This window comes from Gymnoscopelus microlampas, assembly GCF_963454915.1.
Source record: "Gymnoscopelus microlampas genome assembly, chromosome: 2".
In the NCBI taxonomy this organism is placed as follows: domain Eukaryota; kingdom Metazoa; phylum Chordata; class Actinopteri; order Myctophiformes; family Myctophidae; genus Gymnoscopelus; species Gymnoscopelus microlampas.
Genome location: NC_139939.1, coordinates 36,770,712 through 36,796,816, shown reverse-complemented (window position 1 = coordinate 36,796,816; position 26,105 = coordinate 36,770,712). Strand labels below are relative to the sequence as shown.

At 43.3% G+C, this 26,105-nt stretch overlaps 2 protein-coding genes across 2 annotated transcripts in view; one reads left to right on the top strand and one right to left on the bottom strand.

Moving 5' to 3' along the window:
• npnta (nephronectin a) overlaps window positions 1–26,105 on the bottom strand; it is a 491,735-nt gene that overhangs the window by 306,941 nt on the left and 158,689 nt on the right. The gene's annotated exons all lie outside the window — the stretch shown is intronic.
• cxxc4 (CXXC finger 4) overlaps window positions 7,854–26,105 on the top strand; it is a 49,264-nt gene continuing 31,012 nt past the window's right edge. Inside the window, exons 1-2 of the mRNA XM_084080508.1 lie at window positions 7,854–8,029; window positions 10,354–11,337. Of these exons, the coding sequence (XP_083936634.1) occupies window positions 10,489–11,337 (849 nt within the window). The 5' untranslated portion in view covers window positions 7,854–8,029; window positions 10,354–10,488. The remainder of the gene's footprint in view (window positions 8,030–10,353; window positions 11,338–26,105) is intronic.

Sequence of the window (26,105 nt, the reverse complement as noted above, 5' to 3'; positions counted from 1 at the left end):
AAACAAATAAATAAATCAAAAGCAATCGCTGTTAGCACGCAGTATTGAAAGTATTTCTGCGCAATCATCTCATCAATTCAGATTACTTTTTTTTTTTCTTCCATACTTTATTTCACATCAAACCTGACCTACTACTACTATGTATCTGGGTTCTGCATCCCAACCTTTAAAATGCTGGCTGGGCTGGAAAGATCTGCAGACCTGTACAGCATGTGGTTCTCTTCTCCTGTCCTTGGGACCCAGGATACTACTTGTTTTCTGTTCACCAGAAAACAAGGTGTCCCAAGTGTCAAATAGATAATGCAACTAGAATGAAAAACCCTCGGCCCAAAGGACTAGAGTTAAGAATCTGGGTATGGGGCCCTTGATTTGGTGTGCTCACATCTGAACTGAGTGTACTGGCACAGGTCTCCGCCAGGTCAGGTACGTTATTGTGGCCTCCTGGTGGCGCTATAATAGGCCAATGTGAAAAGGGTGGCATTTATTCTTAGGTCGTTCACGGCAATTGGACACTGCATTCATGATTTGAGGCATTTTGTTCCAAAAATGTGTTTTGCTAAATTAGACCTGCTGGTGGCGCTCCTGCGCCACCAGCGCCAAATTTTGGAAGCGAACCTTAGCCAATGAGGATGGAATATGGTAAATCGGACAGATCCGTGTTGATCACATGACTATAGAGATACTGTGTACCGATTTGCATGACATTTGGATAAAATCTGTGGGAGTAATGTAAAAAAATGGGCTTTGAACAAATCGGCCTCCAGGTGGAGCTATAACAGGCCCATGTGAAAATTTTGAGGCAGAGGTTCTGAACTGGCATCCAGGGAGTGTGTGTGCACAGTTTCGCAGCGACCGGGCCAACGGTGCCAGAGATTAGACACACACACGGACACACGGACGGACGGACAGAGGGTAAAACATACTCTCTCGCCATGCCTTTCAGCCTGGCAGAGACAAAAAGTATAGCAAAACAGCTAGAGCCTTGCGGTCGTGTATGGAGCATCTTCTGTACCAGGCAGTGATGCACCCAGCCAGTCAGGATACTCCTGATGGTGCAACTGTAGTAGAAGTGGCAGTGTCCTGGAGTCCATGCTGAACCTCTTCAGACTGTGGAGGAAGAAGAGCCATTGTGAGCTGGTAGATCAGAACAAGGTAAAAGAAAAAAAGAAAAAAAAGTAGCAAGATCACCATACATAGATAAAACATCAAAGTAAAATTTTAACATAAACTAACATTAATTAAAACACAAACAGAGAGAAAAATGACTTACAGCTGACACAAGAGGCTAAATAAAATGAAAGGACTTGACATAATAGTATGTTTTCAGAAATGATTTAAAAGATTACACTCATTTTGTTCGCCTTAGATCCTCAGGTATAGCAGGGCATTCCAAAGCCTAGGTGCACAGGTCGCAAAAGCCCTATCAGTATCACCGAATGTAATATGAGTTTTAGGAACAACCAAGAGGATCTGAAGATCTACGGCTGTGTGCGCACTGGCTCTTAGAAGACCAGCATATCTAAATTGTAACTGGGAATCTGCTCTTGCAGCGCTTTAAATATACAATACACTGGATATTTGTTACAGTAAGACTGTGAAATCAGCTGGAGGGTCAGTAAAAAAAAACAACAGCTAAGCAGGTTGAGGAGGAGTACTACTGTGTCTTCTGGAGGTGCTTCTGTTGAACAGAATTCCTCTGAGACCTTCTCAGCAAGGCGTGTGAGAGAGAGAGAGAGAGAAAGACCGACAGCGAGAGAGAGAGGAGTCAGTGACAGAGTAAGGCAGAGAAAGAGAGCTGCCGTGGAAAATACATGTTATGAGATGATCTTGAGGCTGCGGCAGTGCTATGCTTCGACTTTGCATTGTGGTTGGCCTTGACGGTGTTGATTGAGGAAGAGCTGACACAAACCTGGATTTTGGGAGTTTGTAGACCTAATAGATCTAAGTTAGTTTGAAAACTGACCTGCCAGTCAGTTTCTGGAACACACACACACACACACACACACACACACACACACACACACACACACACACACACACACACACACACACACACACACACACACACACACACACACACACACACACACACACACACACACACACACACAATTAGGCATGTACTCTAACAATATGTGACGTGGAGCATTTCCCCAATGTACACCAAATGGATCCATTCTAGTTTAGAAAAGATCTCCTCTTTCCTAAAGTGTACATAAGTTCAAATTTGCTTTCAGCAACATCCAACAGATTTGTGTTGAACAGGTTACAAGAAGGGCAACCTAGGGGTGTCAACTTGACCTTTGACCACCAAATTGTACCATGTCAGATAATGAGTTCCAGATCTAATATACTGTATAACATTTCAGGTCAGGCAGGCAGGTCGGTCTTGATGGCATGACTATATAGATAATGTGTACCGATTTACATGATGTTTGGATAAAATCTGGAGGATCAATAGCAAAAATTTTGTTTAGCAAAAATCTGCCTCCTGTTGGCGCTATAAAAGGCTGATGAGAAAAATGCAGGGCAGAGGTTTTCCCTTGGCCTCTAGGGAGTGTGCGTGCAAAGTTTCATTCCGATTGGTCCAGTTATAGGTAAAAACGCGAATCGGCCATGTTATAGCGCCACCATGAGGCCGATTTGAAAAATGTAGGTTGGCATTTCATCCTTGGCCAAGTGGGCCTAATGTGTGTGCAAAGTTTCACGGCAATCGGATGCTGCGTTCATGAGGCATTTTGTTCAAAACCCTCCTGCAACTTTGGAAGCCAATCTTAGCCAATCAGGATGGAATATGAAAAATCAGACACATCCGTCTTAATCACATGATTATAGAGCTAATGTGTACCGATTTGCGGTACACATTAGCTCCACAAACAGACGGACGCACACACACAAGGACGCACGCACGGACAGGGGTGAATACATAGTCTCGGCCACGCCTTCGGCCTGGTGGAGACAATTACTGTAGTCTTGCGACTTTACTCACATGGTTACGAATCATCAACTGGCGGTGAAATAGAACTAATGTATTCAAATCTTCATGACCCAGGGGCCGTGGGTTTGACGTCAGGATTTCAGTACTCTGCATTTGGAATCACTTTGCGGCTCAAATGGTTCATTAGAAGCTAGCATAACTTGCCTTAGTGATCTTGTCTCTCTCTGTTCTCTGACTAGCATTCAATCCTACAACCACCCACCACACATTACTATCACAAAACATAAAGACGCGTAACTAGACTATAGCACTGTTTCTCATGAATGGATCACAACATCTTGCCTGAAATGCCTTAAAAAATAATTCCACATATGCAAACGTTCGTTCCTCCACAACGCTCTAAATACAAGGCACCCGAGGCCTTCTGCAAACCATTTGAAGTCACTTTTGTTTGCACTTCAGTCAGTGAGCGTGTATCTGAGGAAGTGGTCCTGGTATCAGCCAAGCTGCTAACTGGGTAATTAAGGATGGCTCTATACACTCCAATTAACAGGCACTGGTGGAAGTGGGCTTGGTGTATGCTTCATGAAGTGGGGTCATGTGCTTCGTGTCACGACCAAGGACTAACACGTGTGAGCAAGTTGAAGGAGCCATACATTAGACCATGGGAGGGGACAAGGAAATAAGCCACGTTTCTAAATAGACACTGTCATGGTCGGCCACAATGCAGAGTTGAAGCATAGCGTTTGTTTTCCATGGCAGCTCTCTTTCTCTGCCTTTCTCTCTCTCTCAATCTCTCACTCTAACTATCCCTCTCTCTCTCTCTCCTTGCTGCTGATAAGGCCTCAGAGGAATTCTGTTCAACAGAAGAACCTGCAGGAGACGGTAGTACTCCTCAACCTGGTTAGTTTTTTTTCCTTTTTTTGTAATTTCATTGAGAAACAACTTCCCTGTCTGTACAGACTGCATAGTGGTTCACTATCTTGTTTTCATGCACAAATATGCATGCTGTGAGAGTTTCGGAGATTCAAAACAAACAAAGGCATATGCATAAAATGATAGGTGGGTATACTTTATGGTAACTGCAGTAACTATGAGTAGATTATGAGGAAAGAAAATAATATAAATAAAAGTAAATAAATTATTTTACCAACAGAGCAATAGCAGCTTGGCATACTGCTGATACCATGCAGTATGGTATCAGAATGCTGCTAATACCGTCATAATAGTTTTCATGGTACTTGGTGGCTAGTCTGAGGTGTCACTATTTAAAGAGTGTTGTTTGTCCTATGCCTTATTCTGAAGAAGAATATGTGTCGAAAACGTTAATCTATAATACAAAGTCACAGTGTGCGGACTTCTATTTTTTATCTTGACTTTACCCCTTTCAACCATGACTATTTTGGTCATGTCATTAGAGGTGAAATCTTTCAAAGATTTTCCACACATTTTCACACAATATGAAAGATTTTCCAAAATAATTACGAAAATAGCAGATCTACAAGCTCAATGTGTCGGGATTTGATGCATTGTGAGCTTGTAGATCTGCTATTTTATGTATTCGTCATACATCATAAAAATTGTTCCAACTCAAGTGGATGGCAGAGTCCACATCACAACTATGATGACATCAGTGATGAACGATATAGTTATAGTTATATAGTAGTATAGCCCTTAAGTGAGTTGAGTTACCCTCATCTGACTTTGTAGGGCAATAGGTGATGCAGGCACTGCCAGGCAGTGGAACTACTCTTGGACGCTGCTGTTGAGGTCCCACACTGAAACTGAAAATAAACGTTATCAACAGTCAGTCACAAGGAGTGCGTATGTAAGAATGCTGTGGTCCCATCATTACCCATCTCCACCAGTGCATAAAATTCCTCCTCTCTCAATTCTATTTGGATAAATAAGGTGCTTAGACGGGACTTTCAATGTGTTTTGTTGTCGTTGGTGTTAAACGTGTTCTATAGAAAAGGAGAATGAAGCTTTGAATACATGCATTCTTCACCTATTTTGCTATCTTTTTCCTCTTTCAGTCACCTTCCCAAACAGACGTACATTCAAATACAACCATGGAGACACACACACACACACACACACACACACACACACACACACACACACACACACACACACACACACACACACACACACACACACACACACACACAGAACAGACAGCCCAGATCAGGTGGAGACGGATGGATCAATGGATCCACACCACCGCCCCTCATATGCCCATGCCTCATGACTTCACTCCTCTGCGATCCTATTTCTATTGACTAAACGCTGGCCACACTTAAATCTGCCATTGTGGTTATTAATTACTCCTTAGAGTTCAGTTAAAAGCCCAGAGAGGGAGACAAGGGTTTGGAGGGGGGAGTGAGGGAAGAAACATAGGAGCAAGGAGGAGAAGTGTACTAGCAGGGAGAAGGAGGAGGGGGGAAAGTGGAGGAGGGCAATGAAGCCAAATTCATGCTCCGTCGCACAATGCGTTGTTAGCTCAGAGGTTGCCTATTTTCGACGTGTGACACCGTTGTACAACGAAGTATGAATCCAGCTTAAGGAGGATGGGGAAAGTTGTGTGTGTGTGGGGGGGGGGGGGGGGGTTGCGTACAGGAGGAAACAGCCAGGAACAAAAGACCTACCACATGGGGATCATACCTCCCACAGCTACAAACCCACACATCCCTGTGGCTTCGCAGGCAGAGGTTGAGACCACCTAGGCAGAGGAGTCCCTGGGGGGATATGGACGCCCACGAAATGAAATGATTCTCAGACAGGGGAGGTTTGCAGAGACGCAGATGTGTGCATGGGCTCTGATATCGACAGAAGAATACTTACAGCCAAGCCCACGGCACTCTGCTGCTCAACACAGAGATTTAACTTATCTAATTGTAAATGATAAATAGTCATCCTTCTATTAGAAAAGTACGGGGAAAAAATGCTAATTTGTTATTAAGCCTTTTAATTTCTGCTGGAAAGTTACATTATAATTTATCAAAGAAAGGTTGATGGATGTCCTGCGTCCACATGTTTACAAAGTGGAGCTGCCTGATAGAGCCTATACTGGAACTATGAATTTTGCTCAAGGGCATATCGTCAGTCGTCCCCCTTCTCCATAATCAGAAAATGGTGGAGCTTGTACAAATAATAATAATAATAATAATAATAATAATAATAATCACTTCTTTACACATGAACTTTGATGTGATAATAAATGTGATTCTGATTCTAATAATGATTCTGATTCTAAAATAATGTTGGTGTGGCGTGTTCTTGCAGAACATGCCACACACCAACATTTCGCTTCTTGAACCTGACCTTGAATCTTTAATCTTGAATAAGGTTTATTTGGCGTGTAACTTCGTTTGTACCAGGATTGGTGATATAATTGGTATTTCACAAGTAGGCCTATGCACAATATAGCCTACTGTGATAGGAAGTGTCATCTTTGTAACCCCATTGACACAATTTCACCCTGCGGCATCGAATAGTGGTAAATAGTGACGCATATTCCATGGGCCCTGGGCTGATACCAAAGACCCCTAAACAAATCCATAGTTTATAGACTTCATTGATTAATTCATTATTCCGCTGGTGTCACAGCAAAATTGCTACTCTGTGTTTGAAGTTGCATGTCTATTTGCATGTCTATTCACATAGCCTGCAATACTAACTTTTGTCAATTCTTGTGTAGGCTAGTAGTAGTATGACCATAAATAAAGGATATCCCACATGGTAAAAATGACAACACATGATCACATTTAAACAACATACTGATTATCTTTAATGTGTTTGGAATGGGATGATTTGGAAGGAGTCTTTCCCATTCCCCATAATATTATTTATTATTCGTTTTATTATTTGTTTCCCCCCAAAAGTAAAGCAAAATCATCCTTTGGAAGGATGATTTGGCTTCACTTTTGGGGGGAAACAAATAATAAAAGGAAAGGATATTGGCAGCTATGGGACACAGGCTATTAAAATGTCAAAATTAAAAGCTGGGATATGTAGGCTTAGGCATATGATGATTAGACTCATACTGTCGCCTAACTCGCCTTAATTCACAGCATCAACGTGGCCTGGACGCGTAGCGTGCAGTGACAACATTAACATGAATGAACGCATGATACGCATCGCACGCGGGGGCTGCTATGCTGGCTGATGGAATAAATGTGCTATGCATGCTCTGCTTGTCGCCTGCCTGTGGGAGCCGTGGCCAGCAGGCAGGATTTATAATCGTGATGAATCCCCGCGGTCGTTGCAACGCAGGTCTTAGTAATTATGGCTGTCGTTCCGTCGACGGAGCGCGAGAGAGGGAGGGAGGGGGAAAAAACAAGCCGGTGGAGGCATTTTATCTTAATCACCGCGCGGCTCCATTCAAATTAATTTGACAAGTTTTCCCCTCACGCGAACCCGCCGCAAATCCTTATTAGAAGACGCCTAGCGCAAAATGACACCCCCCCCACGTCCCCCCTCCTCCTCTAAACGCCTCGTCACATCTACGACTACGATAGAAATAAAAATAACTTGAGAGGAGGGGGAGATAAGGGGGGAGGAGGGGGCGACAAAAAGGTTAAGACGCGTCTTCGCACGTATCTCCCTGTAGGGCGCCCTGAGCCAACAGCCATCCCCCTCCCCAGTGCTCCTCGTGTTTCTATAGTCGTTTCCAGCCAATGATCAGTAGGTGTCCACATCGCAGCTTCCTCACCTCAGCACCAATCAGCCACACACAGCGACAGGAGACACTGTACGGACCCACACACACACACAATACACCCCGGACTAGAAGGAAACGCACCACGCACTGCATGCTCTCTCTCTCTCTTTATGCGAGACCTCCTCTCCTCTCTTCGCCTATATTTTATATTACTTTTAGCCCTCAAACGTGACCGAGAAAGTCGGTAAAAAATGGTCCTTTTGTTTTGAGCGGCACACTCCACTTTATTTATTCTCCCTCGGCAGTCAAACCTACATGTCTGCTCTGCGCGTCTTCTCACGTATTATTTGCATTATTTCGCGGTGATGTGCCGCTGTGTGTTTTCAGACTGGTAGCAGACTGGGATTTCCTCTTTAACAGCAAACCTGGTAGGTGATGATGCTCTCTCGTCCAATATTTTGCCATCTAGTGTCATATTTTTGCATGTCCTTTTTTCCTCATCTCTCCCGATTTATGTCTGCTTTTAGCTGTTTCCCAAATTTTCCAGGAAATATCAGGAACAATTTTATCGGGCTATTTTTGCACAACTCACACAATTGATTGCATGACCTTTGATCTAAATGTGTAAAGATACATTACTAAATATCGTGGTGCAGATGCACAATAGCTCGTCATCGGACGTGGCTGTAGTTTCTTTCTTCTTTCCGCTTCTCTCACTCACGTGCACCTCTGTCTCTCTCTCTCTTTCTCTCATTCCTCCTTTTTCTGTATGTCTGTCTCTCTCTCTGCCCCCCCCCCCCTCTCTAAGTATTGAACATTTCTGTCTCTCTAAACTTTGTTTACAGGCTGAAAATCAATGTCCGTGACTTGATTGCCTTTGGGCTGGTATTTCGCTCCGGGGGTGAATTGATTAAGTAATAATGACCCTGAGGAGGGCTGATCATTAAGCCGTGGAGGTTTTGTTTACTGGTGTCGCTGGCTGTTTTGGATGCCACATCCACACACAAACTACACATCACACATCTGGATTTATAATGATGTAGGGTCTTGAGGAAATTAATGATAGGCTATAGAATGAGGATATGGATGCATGTTTTTGAAGCTTTTCCCTCTGCAAGAGTTAATGATGCAAACATTTTGAAAACAAACAATATAGCCTAACCACCAGAGTATATATGCATGTATTAAATACATTTTCATGACCTACATAGTAGGGCATGTTTAGAAGCTTTAGACATGCACTTCAGTAGTCAGAGGATGGCAGAGACCACCCCAACATGGCTTCTCCAGTCCTAATGTGTATTAATTATTTTCAAATTATCATTATGTTTTATTATTATTTAGTTTTTAATGTGTTTTTTTAAGACAGCTGTTTGGGTTCATGGAAGTGATTTGAAAATGCAAGTGTTCTAGCTATTGATCAGGATTAAAAGACAGAAAAAGCCCAGAAAGAAAGGTAATGGAAGTAGAAGGGGAGAGATGAGTCTAATGGCCTTTTATCTGTGGAAACTGAATCCAGACAGAGTGAAGGATGGAGAGAGTCAAAGGAAATGGAGCCCCCACCACCACCACAACCCAACACGCACGCACACGCACACACACACACACACACACACACACACACACACACACACACACACACACACACACACACACACACACACACACACACACACACACACACACACACACACACACACACACACACACACACACACATAGACAGGCATGCACATCCCTGTCCTAGGGGCTGCTGACACCGTACTGGGTCTGGTCCTATGATCTGGATTGAAATTCACCAGTGAAACTATATGCAATGCACTCCTGCCATTGAGTAAATGCAATAGAGCTGGCCATGAATGAATACCAGGTGCTCTTAACAGGCTGGACTGAGCTGCATTTACATGGAGGCGGCTGGCTACTTTACTACCATTCAGATAAGATCTCTGATTTGGAAATGTAACTGTGTTTCTCTATAGCACCCAAAAGTTTGTTTTGATATAGCATTTTACATCTTACTGTGAGTTCAGTCGTAAGCCTTTATTCAAAGTGCTTGTGATAGTAGGTACCTTTGTGGTGCTTTAGTATGGATTTTGTCTAGTTTTATGCTGAGTTTTCTCTTTCATAATTTCAGATTTTGTTTAATGTATTTTTTATACTGAATAGTTATGTTTATATCACATGATGAAACATAGCTTTGTTTATCTATATACTGTATATGTTAATTACATCCGTGAAAGGAGTTGATTAGACTTCCTTCATAATATCTAAGAATATCTTGACAACAGATCTAACGTAAAAAACTCAAATGTCTGCCATCTTTTCAAGCATGCTAATTCTCTTTCCCGTTATTATGACATTTTGGTCTGTCAGCTATCACATTATTGTCACCAGATAGTGATCAGCTTATGTACGTAAGGTATATTTCATTATAAAATAATGCAGAACATAAATGACATGTCAGCCACTTCGTCAAATGTTCAGCTTTCATCTTTTTGGAAGTAATGTGAGTTGTGTGTGTGTGTGTGTGTGTGTGTGTGTGTGTGTGTGTGTGTGTGTGTGTGTGTGTGTGTGTGTGTGTGTGTGTGTGTGTGTGTGTGTGTGTGTGTGTGTGTGTGTGCGCGTGTTTGTGCGCGTGTTTGTGGGGTTTGGGAGGGGGGGGGGGGGGGGTTGTTGAAGGGATGAGGAACATGGGGAAAATAATTTATGATGTATTTGTTGTATCTGTAATTATTGTCTGTTTCATTTTTAGCACCGTGGAAGGCAAACCAGGATGGTATCGCATTGCTGGTAACCAGCTTCAATTTTGACGAAGGCCCACAGTGACCCTACTCTCTTCTCATTAGCCCTCGACCTCGCCCCCTCCTCCCTCCCTTTCCCCCGAGCCATGTCAAGCATAAACGCAGCACTTTGCATTGAAAATGCTCAGGCAAATGCAGACGTCGCCTCCCTGTTGCAAAAGGATAGCCTGGATGGTGGATTAAGTCAGCTTTTGGATTACAATGCAGAGATGGAGAGGTACCGGTCATTTGCGAACTTTTACAAAACCAATGGGGCATTTCCACAGACGGCAAAGATTGCCCGCATCACAACACCCATTTTCCCCAGCGCCCGGATCGCCGGCATGTCCCCATGGAACTGTGATAACGCTGCCATGCTTTGGGGGAGGAAAACGGCAGCGGCAATAAACCCTAATAGGACCGGCATGCATAGAAATGACTCCCAGAGGCCGGGGAAGCCTGGCGTGCCGCCAGAGACGCTGCAAATGGCAAATAATAATTTCCTCTCTACCTTATCCCCCGAACACTGCAGACCTCTGGCAGCGGGAGGAGAATGCATGAACAAGCTGAAATGCGGCGCTGCTGAAGCAGAGATAATGAATCTCCAGGAACGCGTTGGAACTTTTTCCGCCATTCCGGCTTTAGGGGGCATCTCATTACCTCCCGGGGTCATCGTCATGACAGCCCTTCACTCCCCCGCAGCAGCCTCGGCGGCAGCCGTTACAGACAGTGCGTTTCAAATTGCCAATCTGGCGGACTGCCCACAGAATAATTCCTCGGCATCCAGTGGAAACCCGGCGAAGAAGAAGAGGAAAAGGTGTGGGGTCTGTGCGCCCTGCAGGCGGCTAATCAACTGCGGCGTGTGCAGCAGTTGTCGGAACCGCAAAACGGGCCACCAGATCTGCAAGTTCAGGAAATGCGAGGAGCTGAAAAAGAAGCCCGGCTCATCGCTGGAGGTGAGAACCAGGGGAGGCTGCACACCCCCCTACTTCCCACCCCCCCACCCCTTTTCTTTTGTTATTATCCCCCTTGCACTCCAAAGCATTAACCTTTTCATCCAGTCACGTTTCTAAGCCCTTGAAAATTGTTTCCATGCCCACCCATGCCTGAACGACCCCCCCGGCTTCTCAAATCTGCCTACCCGCCTAGCCTAATTGGCAGTAATTAGGGGTGTTTGTGCGGAGCGCAAGCTGAGCTTGGCTCAGACACCCCTAATTGCTGCCAGTCAGCGCCGGGGCTGGAACGCATCCGAACAACCCTGGGCTTGGCTCAGCTCCAAGGCAAGGCTGGGAAATGGTTTTTCAGCAGCGCAGAGCCATCCCTCTCTCTGCACTCGGTCATTTTAACCAATTATGGAAACCGTCTCTAGACGGGGCGGGAAAGGGGGGGAGGTGGTGGTGGTGGGGGTGTAGGGGAGAAAAGGGGGAGTGGGGGGGGGGGTTGTGTGTGAGAGAATCAATATCCCACAAAGCCTCAGCCTCCGACCACCGGGAAGATGCTGAGAGCGATGGCAGGGGCTGCTGATGGTGTTTCTCAAAACACCATCCCCAGTAACCCCCCCCCCCCCCCCCATACACACACACACAGTCACACACACACTCCAACACCACCACCTCACACAGGGGAGGGAGGGGATTGAGACGCTCCAGTAGGCCGATCTTCCCACTGATCCTATATGAATTGATTGCGCATATGAGGGGGTTGAGGTGAAATCATTTTATATTCTATTTGGGCCGCATTATGGGCCAAGTATAGATCAGCCTAGTGAGTGATGCACAGAATTGGGGGGGTGGTGGGGGGGGGGGGGGGGGGTTGGGGATTGGGGGGAGAATGCAATGAAATCAGTGCGACAGAGCAGAGGTACTTCCTGCACAACTAACTCCTAAACAAAGGGGAAGAGGAAAATATACATTTGCCACAAATGTAATTGACAGGTAGCGGGAGCATTCATTGGAACACATTGAAAGGGTGGTGTTGTTTTTAATTGCTGTATTGTTAATTGATTCATTTAGGTGGCTGACATTTACTGCATCGCAGGACCAATGCAGGATTATAATTGTAAAGTTGGAGCCAGGGTGGTGTTCATCCTGCCAGTTTGAACTGCCTCCATGACTCTACATGAGCCCTGTATGGATGAGTCACCGACAGATGCACCCTGAGGGCCAGATGATTGGGATAATTAATTAAGTTATTACACGGAATAAAAGGAGGTTAATCATGAAATATTACTTAACCACTTAAGCACTATGCACTTTGTCGTAGGACAAATAGCGGAAATAGCCGATCTGCAAGCTCTACAAAGTTACCTGTAGATCTGGATAGTGAATTGAACAGTCCGAAATAAGGACACTAGGGTTAATGTGATTAATCAACTTTTGTTTGCCTTTTTATGCCTTTATTTAGAGAGGGATAGGGAAAGTAGGCTGACAGGAAATGGGGAGAGAGATGGGGGGTGACACCCAGCAAAGGTCGCCGGGAGCGGGAGTCGAACCCGTGACACGCTGTTAGGCTGGCATTGCAGCCCAGGGTGCCTGGACCGTCACGCTACGGCCCAGGCCTAATCAACTTTTTACATTTTTTTTAAAACTCTACCTTACATACAGTATGTTTCCTTCCTTAACAACATGTCAGTCATCATGAGTGCTTATGATTGGGTTTAGAACTAGAGAAATCTTTTGTTTCTCATTGGGAATTTATTGTTTTGCGTAGTTTTTCCATGAACATGTCACATTGTGATCATGCCTTTCCACCCTCTGCTATAAAGCACTGTGTCCAGCGCTCACAGCATGTCATAGTGAAACTGTGACAATATGAATAATAGATCACAAACAATGCACTTTACCTGAGTGTGTGTGTGTGTGCTCATAGTCATACATGTCCTAGAAGACCATGTTGCGATGAGGTAGTGAAAGGGAATGTAACACATAGTTACTATTTATTTATTCATATGTTTTACAAGGCATTATATATGTCCAGACTGAGCACAGAGTGTTAGTTGCTGGGAGATTTTCTATTATGCTGGTTGAAGCGAGGATGTTTAGGAGTGCCCAGTGTGACAGCCTGACGCTGTTATGTGAAGCTATGTTGTTGCTGTGTAAATGCCAGTGTTTGGTGATTTCAGTTGCAGTCGTGGTTTCTTTGCTGGGGTGGATAGAGCTAATAAGTGATCGACAGGTGACAGTGAAACATCAACTGAGTTGACCTTCAGAAAATAAGCTAAAATGATCAAAATCTGATGACTTCAGCTTAAGTCTCAGGTCTCAATCAACCTTGTTTTATCACAGCCATCTTTGTAATACATTCTCTAACGGAGATTTTCACAAGATATTGGTTGTAATGCTTTGTCTCAAGTCACTGTAATATAGTACACTAACTTGAAATTTGTTTCCAGCATTATCACTAAGAGTTAACGCTATTTCTGCCTTAACTTTTTAAGATCATTGTACACATTCAAAATATAAACTCTAGTTATATCTTAGACAAATGTTTTGGGGATATGCAAGAGACAGTGAATCTTTTCTTTATCCATGTGTAGTGTGCCTGTAAATTCCTTGTTTGCTAAAGCTTTTAACTGAAGTCTCAGGCCTTAACCACTTAATCACAGTAATCAGCGATTCCCAACCTGTGGGCCAGGGCCCACTGGTGGGCTGTGAGGGTATTGCAAGTGGGCCCCCACATCATTGGCAAAACACTAAGAAAGTAATGATAATATAACACAAACCACTTTAAACCCTCTATACTTAGGGGACATGAGCCACTGGAAATGATTTGCAAATGTTCCCCACGGAATAGAGATCAAGTGTTAATATAAAAAAGTTGTGTAAAAAAAGGTAATGGGATTTTTTAAACCTTTTTAAATAATAAATAGGAACTTAATACTACACTAAATTGGTTCTATTGATCTAAGCCGTAACATGATCAATGTGTATATCAACACCGGATTCGATTTGATTGATCGTTAAAATAAACATGAGAATGCACTGATTGGCTGCCGTGTTAAGTGGTCAGATTTCAAGTGGTTCCTGGTTGGGAACCGCTGCCCTATATACTTTTTGACCGTGGTTCCCCTTCGGTCTATACTCGGTCCCCTAAATTTTCCCCTCTACACCAAATCTCTTCGCCCCCAAAAGTACCCGATCTGTTGTGAGCTTGTGTGGATCTACTGTTTTCGCCAAATGTTCACTTGTTATGACATGCCTACTCATCTCAACTCAACTCAAACTTTATTTATAAAGCACATATTACAACAACCAAAGGTGGACCAAAGTGCTGTACAGGTTAAAACAAAGAAACAAGACTGACAAAGACAAAGGAGAACAGATTAAGACAGGAAAACAAAAAGAGGCATAACAAATAATGCATTACAAAGAGAAATAAAAAGGGCTAAAAACAGCATTACAAAGTTATTCAATTTACACACAATCAAACAGTGTCAAAGGCCACAGTGAAAAGATCTGCTCTTTTTTTTAATCGTGAAAATGTGTGCAGATCTTTGAATATATATATATATATTTTTTAAAGTAACTCAAATCTTTGCTTCTTTGTCCCTGGAACAAAATATGTTTGAGATGGGGATCTGCGGCCAAATGCATATAATTGTGGGTGGTCCACTCCTTGACAATTTGAAAAGGTTTGAGCACCACTGATATTATAGCAAGTTTTTCATAAAGCTGTTTTTGTAGACATTTGTAGATGCGTTCCCGGATTGAATGGGTTAAAGTCAAAAGTAAAATGTCTCTAGTGAAGGAGCTGAGCGAATATGGAGGGGCAGGGTGTTCCAGAGTCTATAGGACCAGCCGCTGCAAAGGTCCGGTCACCTCTGGTCTTATAACTGGTTTTGAGCTCAGTCAAGAGCGACTGGTCAGCTGACCTCAGGGCTCTGGCTGGGATGTAAAAGGCTTTAAAAGCCTACAGTAATATCTTAAAATCAATCCTAAAACGGACAGCCTAGAATAGGAACGCTGGGATTCAGATGGTTAAAACCTCTACAGAAGCTGTATACAACATCATATTGCAATTATGTTTTGTTGAATATTGTGATTGATAACATGATTACATGATTTGGACATATTTTATATGTTTATGCATAATTTAGTTTCCCAGAACTTTGAGCTCATAATACTAAGGGGCTTGAAATGAAAGATTATCCCCAACATGCAACTTTGTCAGCCAGACATTATCTACATTACGGCATCAGAGAACATCATTTAGGATGGCAGGGTGTCTGAAACACTTTTTTCTTCCCTGCTGTTATACTGTATTTGTCCTGTGCTCCAAATCGAGCCTGGGACTACAGTACAGATGGACATTTCCACTGTCAATTTCCAATTTTTCCTGTTGCTGTACAGGGAAAAGAAAAGCTCAATAATCAGTTGATTTCCACAACATTGAACGTTTGAAGCTTTCAGCCTTCATAATAAGCGTCGTCGATATTGAGGACAAAATATACAGTATAGTGTATAGCGATTGTAGGATGAATCGTGGAAACTAATTTCCTTTTTTACATTGCAGTATAGCAATTTAGTTTTTCAGCACTTGCTGGTTGAAGGGTCTGATTGTAATGAAAGATACAGTATTTTTTTTACCAAGGAATCTGTATAGCTACAACTAAAAATGGTGTGTGTGTGTGTGTGTGTGTGTGTGTGTGTGTGTGTGTGTGTGTGTGTGTGTGTGTGTGTGTGTGTGTGTGTGTGTGTGTGTGTGTTTGTACTTTTATTTCTATACGTGTGATGCACAAATGTCACCACATGTATAGTAGAATTTGATAAAGAAAAGATACAGAAAAAAAGATACGTTTTAGGATTACCGGTAGCTTTTATTTAGAGGTTAGGTTTAGGATAAGGTGACCATATTCTCAGCCCCCCAAACCGGGACCCCTAAATCACTGTGCACGTTTGTGCACGCGCACATTTGAATTGTGGCGAAAACCGAGACAATTTGTTACTGAGGGTTGTAAACCGGGACATATTAGTGTTTTGGGGATATTTGTCTGGACTCGGGGGGGCCACACAGCTTGAAATTGGGACAATCCTGGCCAAACCGGGACATAATGGTCACTTGGGGTTGGGGTTAAAGTAACCTCGTATCCCAGGCTTGCATATTTGAATAGAAAGCTTGGGGAACGTTGAAGTGAAAAGTGAATAGAAGAGAGCAGGGCCGCTGGCATTATGTGCAGGCGCCCTTCCAATAGCTGGGGAAGGCCTAGCCCAGGTGTCCCATCAATAGTGTCCGCATGAAACTATTACTCAGTGAAACAAACATAGCATCTGCAGCAAGTAACGTTAGGCCAACAGAAGCTGTTGATATGTGTCATGTTTGTTTATATTGTGCAGTGCACATACCTCAGGCAATGTTTTAATACTTATTTTTCTTCAAATTTTGCTGATAGATATAAATTGTTCGATATCATTTTGGTTCGCACAGACTCTGGTACTGTCACCACTCAATCACAGTTTAGCTACAACCCAGCGAGTGAGCTGCCCGCTCATTCAATCCATTGTTTCTAATGAGAGTTCGTCCAGACCTTCATTCTGACTGGAGCGAGGTTGGAGAGCTGGTCACCTGAAACTAAGGTTAGAGTTATTCTTGATTTATACAGATCACTCACAGGCGTCGCGCACTCGCGCTCCAAAAATAGCCGTTCTACAAGCTCACAACGCATCGTCTAACTATAACTCAGGCTTTAGGGTTAGGGTTAAAAATGGCAAAAAAGTATAAAACATAGAGTTATGCCATACATATATTTAGTTGCATGCAGGTGTCGCACACCGAAATGGACGATCTTCACTCCCAAAACGCGTCGCCTAACTAAAACTCAGGGTAAAAAATGGCAAAGATTTGAATAAAATAACATGATTGCTGTTGGGTGGAAACCTCATACGTCCAAAGATATTACTTTTCAGGATTAAGATGAGAAAATAGCTGATCTACAAGCTCAAAAGGCATCACATTGATGCGTGTTGAGCTTGTAGATGAGCTATTTTTGCTATGTTTGTGTGACACTGTAGTATGAAGAAAAAAACATAAAAAGGCAACAATATACGTATAAAGTTGCTGTCGTAAAAGTTTGATGTCTATAAATACCAGCGTGCGCACGTGCGTGCGTGTGTGTGTGTGTGTGTTGGTATATGTAAACACTCCACAGACGCATGACGAGAGGAAGCACTCACGGATGGTCTTTAAATACAGGAAGTGTGGTATGGGGTTATAGTGGAACCTACACCAGAGAGGTGGTAATAGGAGGCTCATTTGATGTTTCCTCCCTAGATGTACTAACAGGTGTCTGAAACAGGTGTCCAGAGGGATGGCCCTGCATCCATAATGCATGGGTACACGCACTTTTGGGAAAACATCCATTTGGCCAAGACAGTTAGAATTACACAGGGTGTGAAAAAATCCCCCTCATACACAAATCCAAACTTGCTTTTTAAAGAGAAAAAAAAGGGGTGCTTCGCTGAGTTCAGTAATTCGTATTATGGGTTCGTCTACCAGTAATTACTGTATTTTTTTTTTACTCTGCATATGTAATTACAGAATCACCTTCTGCTACGGAAACGGGCAAGTTTTAAAAGGCGACCCAGGGATGAGGCAACATACTGGATTTGACAACATTTTAAATGTGCTCATATCCTGTGTTGTTGTTGTTGTTTTGTATTTTCTCTCTATAGTACCTGTTCTGTAAACAATAATGAATACCGGTAGCTCAATATGGTGTAAAAGATGTGTTAAACAAGAGTTGAACTTGAGTCTGGGAATGAGAATTGCCAGCCCACACACCTTCACGTAATGCATAGTAGCATATGTGTCCAGGTACACTATACAGAAATACACACACACACACACACACACACACACACACGCACACACGCACGCACGCACGCACGCACGCACGCACGCACGCACGCACGCGCGCGCACACACACTTGTGAAACGCTTAAAAACACATCCCCCATCCCCCAACCACACACACATGCACAGACACACGCACGCACATACAAACATTAACAGACTGTTCCTCTTGCCTGTTGGAAGAAGATGATAACATAGCAGCAGCCAGTTAGATTTGGCTGTCAGTGTTTTCCACATGGGAATCACCCTGAACTAATTATATCTTAAGCAGCGGTGGAAAAATGCAAATCAGAATTTTACTCACACCCCTGAAATCGGAGAGCCAATTTAATCTAATACCCCCTTTAATTTAGCGCGCTAATGCAAGACCCTAGAGGATTGCCCCGTGTCACTGCTGTGCTGTTCTGCGGAACGCTCTGTTTTCTCTCTCTCTCACTTCTCTCTCCCCCCTTTCTCTATCTCTTCTCACTGTCACTGTCTCTCCCTCTCAACTCTTTCTCTCATCTCTTTCTCCCTCTGCCTCTCTCTCTCTCTCTCTCTCTCTCTCTCTCTCTCTCTCTCTGCTGTTAACTCAGAGGCCCCAGGACGGATTAGAGTGGCAGAGGAATCTCATCTAACCTAACATTTCCAGAGTAGTTACCTCTACTTGACTTGGGCTTCCCTGTGGCTCAGAGGCCCCCGCTTCTTCGTTCAACTTCACCTTTTTTTATTTATTATATTTTATTTGACTTTTTATTTTTTTACTGCAGGTTTATGTCAGTCACTGCACGTACACCGAAAAATCTTAAGTTTAAATTCCCAAGTGTTCATTTATCTCTAACAGTGCAGACATTTTTACAGTCTCAGTGTTAACCCTCAGGGTTAAAAAGAACAGGGAATGGTACGTCACTTGATTTGTTTACCATTATGCATTGCACTTAATTGAATTAGTTGGATTAGTATAGGGTGACAATTTACATTTAACATGGTCAATGATATATTCTTATGATCCTCAATATAACATCTTAAAGCTTTATATTAACATATAGTGTTGTACAGGCGCACACACATCTACACACCACCTGTCATTGCATATCGGCGCTGTCGGGTGGAAACCTTGTATATGTCCAAAACGTTACTTTTTTTATTACTATTTAGAAAATAATATAAAACGGTGAAAATAGCTGATCTGCAAGAGATCGATTCATCCATTAATGTTAGATAGCTCTATATTCTGATAGCAATCATTGCTATTGATGTTTGTTTAGTATCAGGGGTCTCTCTGTCTCTCAAACTCTTTAGAAATTACATTTTCAGGTTGGGATACCACCTTTATGTAATCAGAAGAGAGAACTCATACAGGATACAGGATAAACAAGTGAAATTGGAAGTTATGACCCAAAGAAGTGAGCAGTACTCTATGCTGTCTTAAATTGTACTGTAGTATGTTATGCTATACAGCAGGGGTTTTCAACTGATTTCGACCCAGGGACCACCATCCTGACTAAAAGCAACCTGGGGACCACCACTATTGTGCGTGGCGGGTCCATCATAGACCCACCCCACACAATAGTGGTGGGGGGTTCATGTACCACAGGGAGCTGGAGAAAATAGCTATAATATCAATATAATATCTAATAAAAGACAGCGATTTTGTTTGAATATGATGGAATATGATTAAGGATTACTGTGATTATGGTAAGCTCACATTTCATATTACACACACAATACAGTAAGAACTCCTGTAAGTTATTAAAAGTAAAAAAAAAAGTTTTTTTTTTTTTTTTGGCCAGGGACCACCTGCAATACCTCCGCGGACCACCAGTGGTCCGCGGACCACTGGTTGAAAACCCCTGCTATACAGTATGGTGCAATTTTTGACTAACCGTAAACAATGTGGATTATTTTACAGAAATGCAATCAAATTACGCTGAATGTGGACATGTTGTTTTTTTCAGCGTGGCGCTGAAGGGCCAGCCGTTTAGAACAGGGTTGGTCTGTATCTCTGTATGTCTTTTGATTGACTTAATTTGACTTTATTAGTCACAAAATGTATGGCGGTACAATAAAACATTAAGGCTAAAAGGATAACACATTTCCATTTTGGTCCTATTCAATTCATCAACAGAGCATTGAATATTAACACATTAAAACATGTCATCAACAAATACAATATTTACGGAGGAGAAAAAGGAAAAATGGCTGCAGTGTGTGACGCCTCATTTCAATAGGATTTAATATATATCTCCACTTTTCTGACAGATGCTTTTTCAGGCCAGTTTTGAAAGAAACCAGTGATCACATCCTTTAATGGATGCTGACAGGGCATTCCACATTACGGTGGCAGAGTAGTAGAATGAAAAGTGTTTTTGCTAGATTTTCAGGGTACCAGATTGTAGGTGCTCTTTTTGTTGTTGTGGCTGTGGGTCTCTTTCACTCTGGAGAATTAGTTGAGGGCACAGGTATGAGGGAACAGTCCCTCTGAGTATCTTAAATACCATTCATCTTCTACCCTGAGCCACCCCAAACTAGCAAAGTGTGTAAGCTTAGTTTTTAGTGACATTGAGGTGTTGGAGAACCAAAAGAGACCAATCACTGCACAGCTCACACTGCCATGTGCATACAGTGAACCACATAGCTCAGCTGACACTGCTACACCAATCACAGCCCAGTAACATTAGCGCTCAACTCCTTTACAAATTGGACATCCAGGGGTTGGAATCCTTTTTTGGAGTGAAATGCAGCCACATAGTTTAGACACGAACAGCCTTTTTGCATGTAGTTGGGGGAAGCCTCGCCCCTTCCCCTATTGGGCGGGCGCGCGGGCGGGGACTTCTTTCCTCTACATTAGAAGAGTTAGGACGTCACATTCTAATACAGCCCGAATACCCAATTTCAGCACCGGCCTCAGTGGCGCATCATTAGACTCTAAATCCACTACCACTAAGAGTCTGCGTTCGACTCCCGTTTGGGACAATACTTTTTCAAACAACCGCAGACTACTTTTTTTTCGTCGATAAAGTATAGTTTTGGACCATGACGGAGGCGCGCCGACTCAGCAGACCTTGAGGCCGAGGAGTCCCAAGCGCCCCCAGGCGCGAGTGCCCGCGACGACAGGCCGATGGTCTGCTAGTCGACTAAGCGGCCGATGATCTGCTAGTCGACTAAGCGCCGTCCGAGTTATGTACCGATAGGCAAAGAATCGTAAATGATGTTGTGGGGACTGCATTTGCCCCAACTGCCACTCAGTGCACTAACATAGCCCGCGTCGCCAGGCTCTCTCCCCACCCGCACCCCCGCCCTCTTGCCTTCAACTACATGCAAAAAGGCTGTTCGCAGTTTAGACCGCCTTTTGCACCTGTTTAATCTAACAAGCTAACAGTAACCTACATACTGCTGGCCAGAGCAGTGTTGTTGTGTACTTGTAACATTGTAAAGCTTTGGAGCAGGGGGCAAATTGACAGCTCAGGCAAATAAGTGTCCCAGAAATGAAGCACCAAAATCGTCCTGGTGGGTGCCGGTGCGATACTGGCACCAAGTTTCGGTACTCAACTAGTTAACACGTCATTGGTGATGTGTGGGCATTGTTCAAGATATGTATATCACTGTAGCCCAGTATAAAAGGATGAAGGAAAGCTATTTTCCCGCTCAGTATGACTGAAGAAATGTTTTCACTTGACATTGTAAGATGTACTATTATATTTAGGGGAATTCAAGCTATTTAGCCAGATTACTGATAACTAATTTAGATGACTGTCTGAAAGCCTTTTCAATTGCACAGGGAAGCCATGCCATTATTAGACTCTTTGTCTTGTTATCAGATTTCATTGATCAGTTATTCAAGATTCCCCTTAATTTGAAGGTTGTATTCATAAACAGTTTTTAAGTGTGGGATAGATAACGCTTACTGGCATGAATTATTGAAATCTTGCCAGAGGCTGCCAGTGGAATTTCTCAATACACTTAAGCTATTATTTCTTATTCAGGAATATTTAACATCGTACACATGGCTCATACAATCTACAATTTGCACAGTGCACGTGTCTTATACTGTACAGTAGTTGCACTGTTTTATACATTCACCAATTCAACTGTAGAATTTCTTGATCATTCCTTAGTATATATCAAACACACCTGTACTGACACTGAAAATATCTCCTTATATCTTGTTATTAAGATTTTTTTCACAGGCTCTTTTAATTATTTTGTAATTGCTTATTATCAGTCATTAATATTCGAGAAAACCTGGGAACGAGGTTAACCCACAATCCATTTACAGTAAAGCCTAGAAAGAAGCCAACATTAGATGATAGGCTACTACAGATGATAGCTGTATGTAACTTACACACCTCATGCCACCAAAAAGACTGCTCTGTCTGTATGCACACACGCACATCGTGCTGTGTTGTGAATTTAGGAGATGAGGAAAATTACCAAAAAGAAATTCCATCCATTTATCATTGAGTCAACATTTTTAAGGGGCTGTGCAATGACTGGTTAGCATGCTGGCAGTCATAACAATACATTTCCCATGGATAAAATGACTGGTCATTGCATGCTAAATGAAGTTCAAGTTGTTTATTGTCTCATGCACACACAATACAGCTTTCAGCAATACTGCTCATAGTCAAAGTCTTGTACGAAAGCTTTTCAGTGTGAACTCAATAGATAGCTCCAATTTTACCTTCAACTAAGGGTCTAACTTGCTGTGGCGTGACTACAAACGATTGACCTTGTTCCTGGTCAGCTCAACAATGATTGATCAGGCCGTATCTACCCGAAAATAGGATGAAATTCTAATTGCTTGTTAAACATGGAGTTTCTGTGCAGCTGAACTGGGAAAGTTCAGCTGTTCAGACTAGAAAGAGATACCACATTTTCAGAAATTGCGGGGGCACCGATGGCAAAGTTTAAGGTTAACATGCGTACCACATGGACTTTGATGCCTGACATTGTGTCCTGGGTTCGATTCCTGAAGCCTTTGCGTTAACTTATGATTCTGTAGAATGAATTCCAGTAGTCTGTGTGTGAGTATCTCACAGTCAAGCAGGAGTCATTAATCCAAGTACAGGGGGTGTGGTGTAAGTTATGGAATTTCATTTATTTGACATAGATCTGTAAAGACTGGAGCAATCCTCAATTTACAGTACCAACTATTGTAGATTTACAGAAGATTTATATCATGTTATCCCATATTTTACCTGTAGATTATCACCCAGGCATGCACTGCTACTAGCCATCCAAGGGCCGGTGCATCAGTCTGGCCCAGAGGCTCAGACTGATGGTATTTGATCAACCTAGCAACCGCAGCAGCTACAGTATGTTTGACATGCTGAGTTCCCTCTGCAGCGAGGTCGCACACCGTGACACTTCAGCATGCAGTGGCTTGTGCTGATTGGCCAGCTACTCGCGTATCAGCCCATGGGCTGATATCAGTTATCATCCCATGTGCTGGTATCATTTATCAGCCTCTTTGACCTTTTATCACTAACCTCATCCAAGGGGAAATAAAGGCTTGGTATGTGATAACCGTGCTGTTTTTAAACTGCACTACACTATACTGTACTTAATAACGGTACAATATTACAGTATGCCAAGGGGTAGCAAAACTCTCTGAGGTGACCGGTGTTGTAACAGGACTCCCTCTTTCTTTGATGATTCGCCCAGGTGGGCGTGGTTATATGTCTAACCCTAATGCTAACCTTAACCTCACTAAAACTATGCCTAAACCTAGCCTTAACCCTAAACTTAACCCCACAAAAACTATGCCTAACCATAACGCTAACCCTGAACCTCACAGAAACTATGCCTAAGCCTAACCTCAAAACCACGCCCACCAGGGTGAAACACTGGGAAAAGAGAGAGTCCGGTGTTGTAACAGGACACAGTGAATGAGGGAACGAATCCCACTGACCTGACAGCACCGTTCAATTAACACATGTCAAAGTGCAGCAGCATTTTGTCCTTAGAGAAACAACAGAGGGCAGAGGAAGAGAGGTGCTTCCTCTCTTTCTTACAGGACAAGGTGGGCTCTCTATCTCTTGCTCCCTCTTTTTTCATTGCTCACTCCATCATCGGAAGAGGTGTGGTTTCTTTAGCAGAGAACAAAATAGCACACTTTGTTCAGTGCTCTCTCTGTCTCTATCTCTGTCTCTCTCTCTGTCTCTCTCTCTCTCTCTCTCTCTCTCTCTCTCTCTCTCTCTCTCTCTCTCTCTCTCTCTGTCTGTCTCTCTGTCTCTCTGTCTCTCTCTCTCTCTCTCTCTCTCTCTTTCGCTCTCGCTCTCTCCTTTGTGTGTGCCATGCTGTGTGGATATGGCTACATGAAATGGGCGAGAGATGAAAAGGTGGCGCAGGCCGCCTGGGAAACCTTTTGCCATTGTGATAAAAAAAAGACCCCCCACCACCAACAACCTCATCCCACCATCCCCCCAAAATGGTACCGTAGGAAGCAGGCAGGAACGTGAGGAAAATAGCTGTGATCTGGCAGCACTCCCTTAATGAGAGTGAGGTAGAGAGAGAGAGAGAGAGAGCGAGTGAGGTAGAGAGAGAGAGAGAGAGAGAGAGAGAGAGAGAGAGAGGTATAGAAGGAGAGGGAGATGGCAGGCAGGTCTAATTTGTTTTAGGTGTGCTCAGAATAGATAAGGACAGAGTCTGTGGCCTTCCTAGTCTACCCCTCCAACCTCAACACCCCCCCACCACCCCACCCCATTCCTCCCAACACCCACCGCTACCACCACCACCAACCAGCCTTTGCTTCCCTGGAGATAACGCTGAGTGCTCGGAGCCAATCTCTGTGGGCAGAGAGAAAAGGAAAAGGAGAGACAGAGTGAGACGGGAGGGGGTGAGAAATGAAAAAAAAAAAAAGAAGGGAGGAGGGAGGGAGGGAAAAGCCACGGTGACGGCCTTTAGATCTGCAGATCTCTAACTGACTGGGATTTATTCAAGCTCTAAAAAACGCAGATTAATTTGGGTCGGCGGGAGAGTGTGGGGGAGGGTGAAAACGAAGAAACAGGAAAAAAAAAAGAAAAAAGAAACGACAGAAAAATGAGGCCAGACGCCTCAACGCATCTCAACCTAAAGGGCAACCTTAAGCTCCTGTCAAGACAATGGGATTCTGCCATCCGAGCCGCAGCGTACGATCGCTTAATTATACACATCTTTCCCCTGCCAGCAGCCACAGCTACCCTAGGCTACTTAACCCATTTAGACCGGGAAAGAATCGCTGTCATTTTTAGATTTCTTTGGCTATTCAAAAATAGCAGATATAAAAGCAGATATAAGAGCTTGTAGATCTGATATTGTTTTTAAATTGTGAGTATTTGTGCAAATCTTTGAATATATATATTTTTAAGGCAAGCATTTGTAACTCAAAACTCAAATCGTAACTCAAAATCTATTTGCACAAATGTTCAAGATTTAAAAAAAAATCAGATCTACAAGCTCATATGAGCTTGTATATCTTCTATTTTTGAATAGCCAAAGTATAAAATATGGATAAAGTGGTTACACAGATGTGTTCCGGGTTTGACTGGGTTAAGAGAACTGTTCCCCTCCTCCTTACCTCCCTGCCTCCATCCTCACTCTCTCCCGTGCATGCTAGGAATTTCCTTTTATTTTTTTATTTTTTGTTTTGTTTTCCACCGTTGGGTTTTGTTGTACAGTGTGGATTTTCTGTCAGATTCAATTTGCACCAGATAGCAATACAGTCCCTGCTCTCAAGGCCCCCCCTCTGCACTGTGCTCGGGGACGGCACAACTGTGCTGTTAAAGAATTTATAGCTTTTGCCACTGTCACCAATTAAGGGCAAGGCGTAATCGGAGGCGCCCGGACGGTGCCCTTACACTGTGCGGCCCGTCGCCTCCTCTGCCCCTGTTTGATTTAACATCCCCCAGGTTCA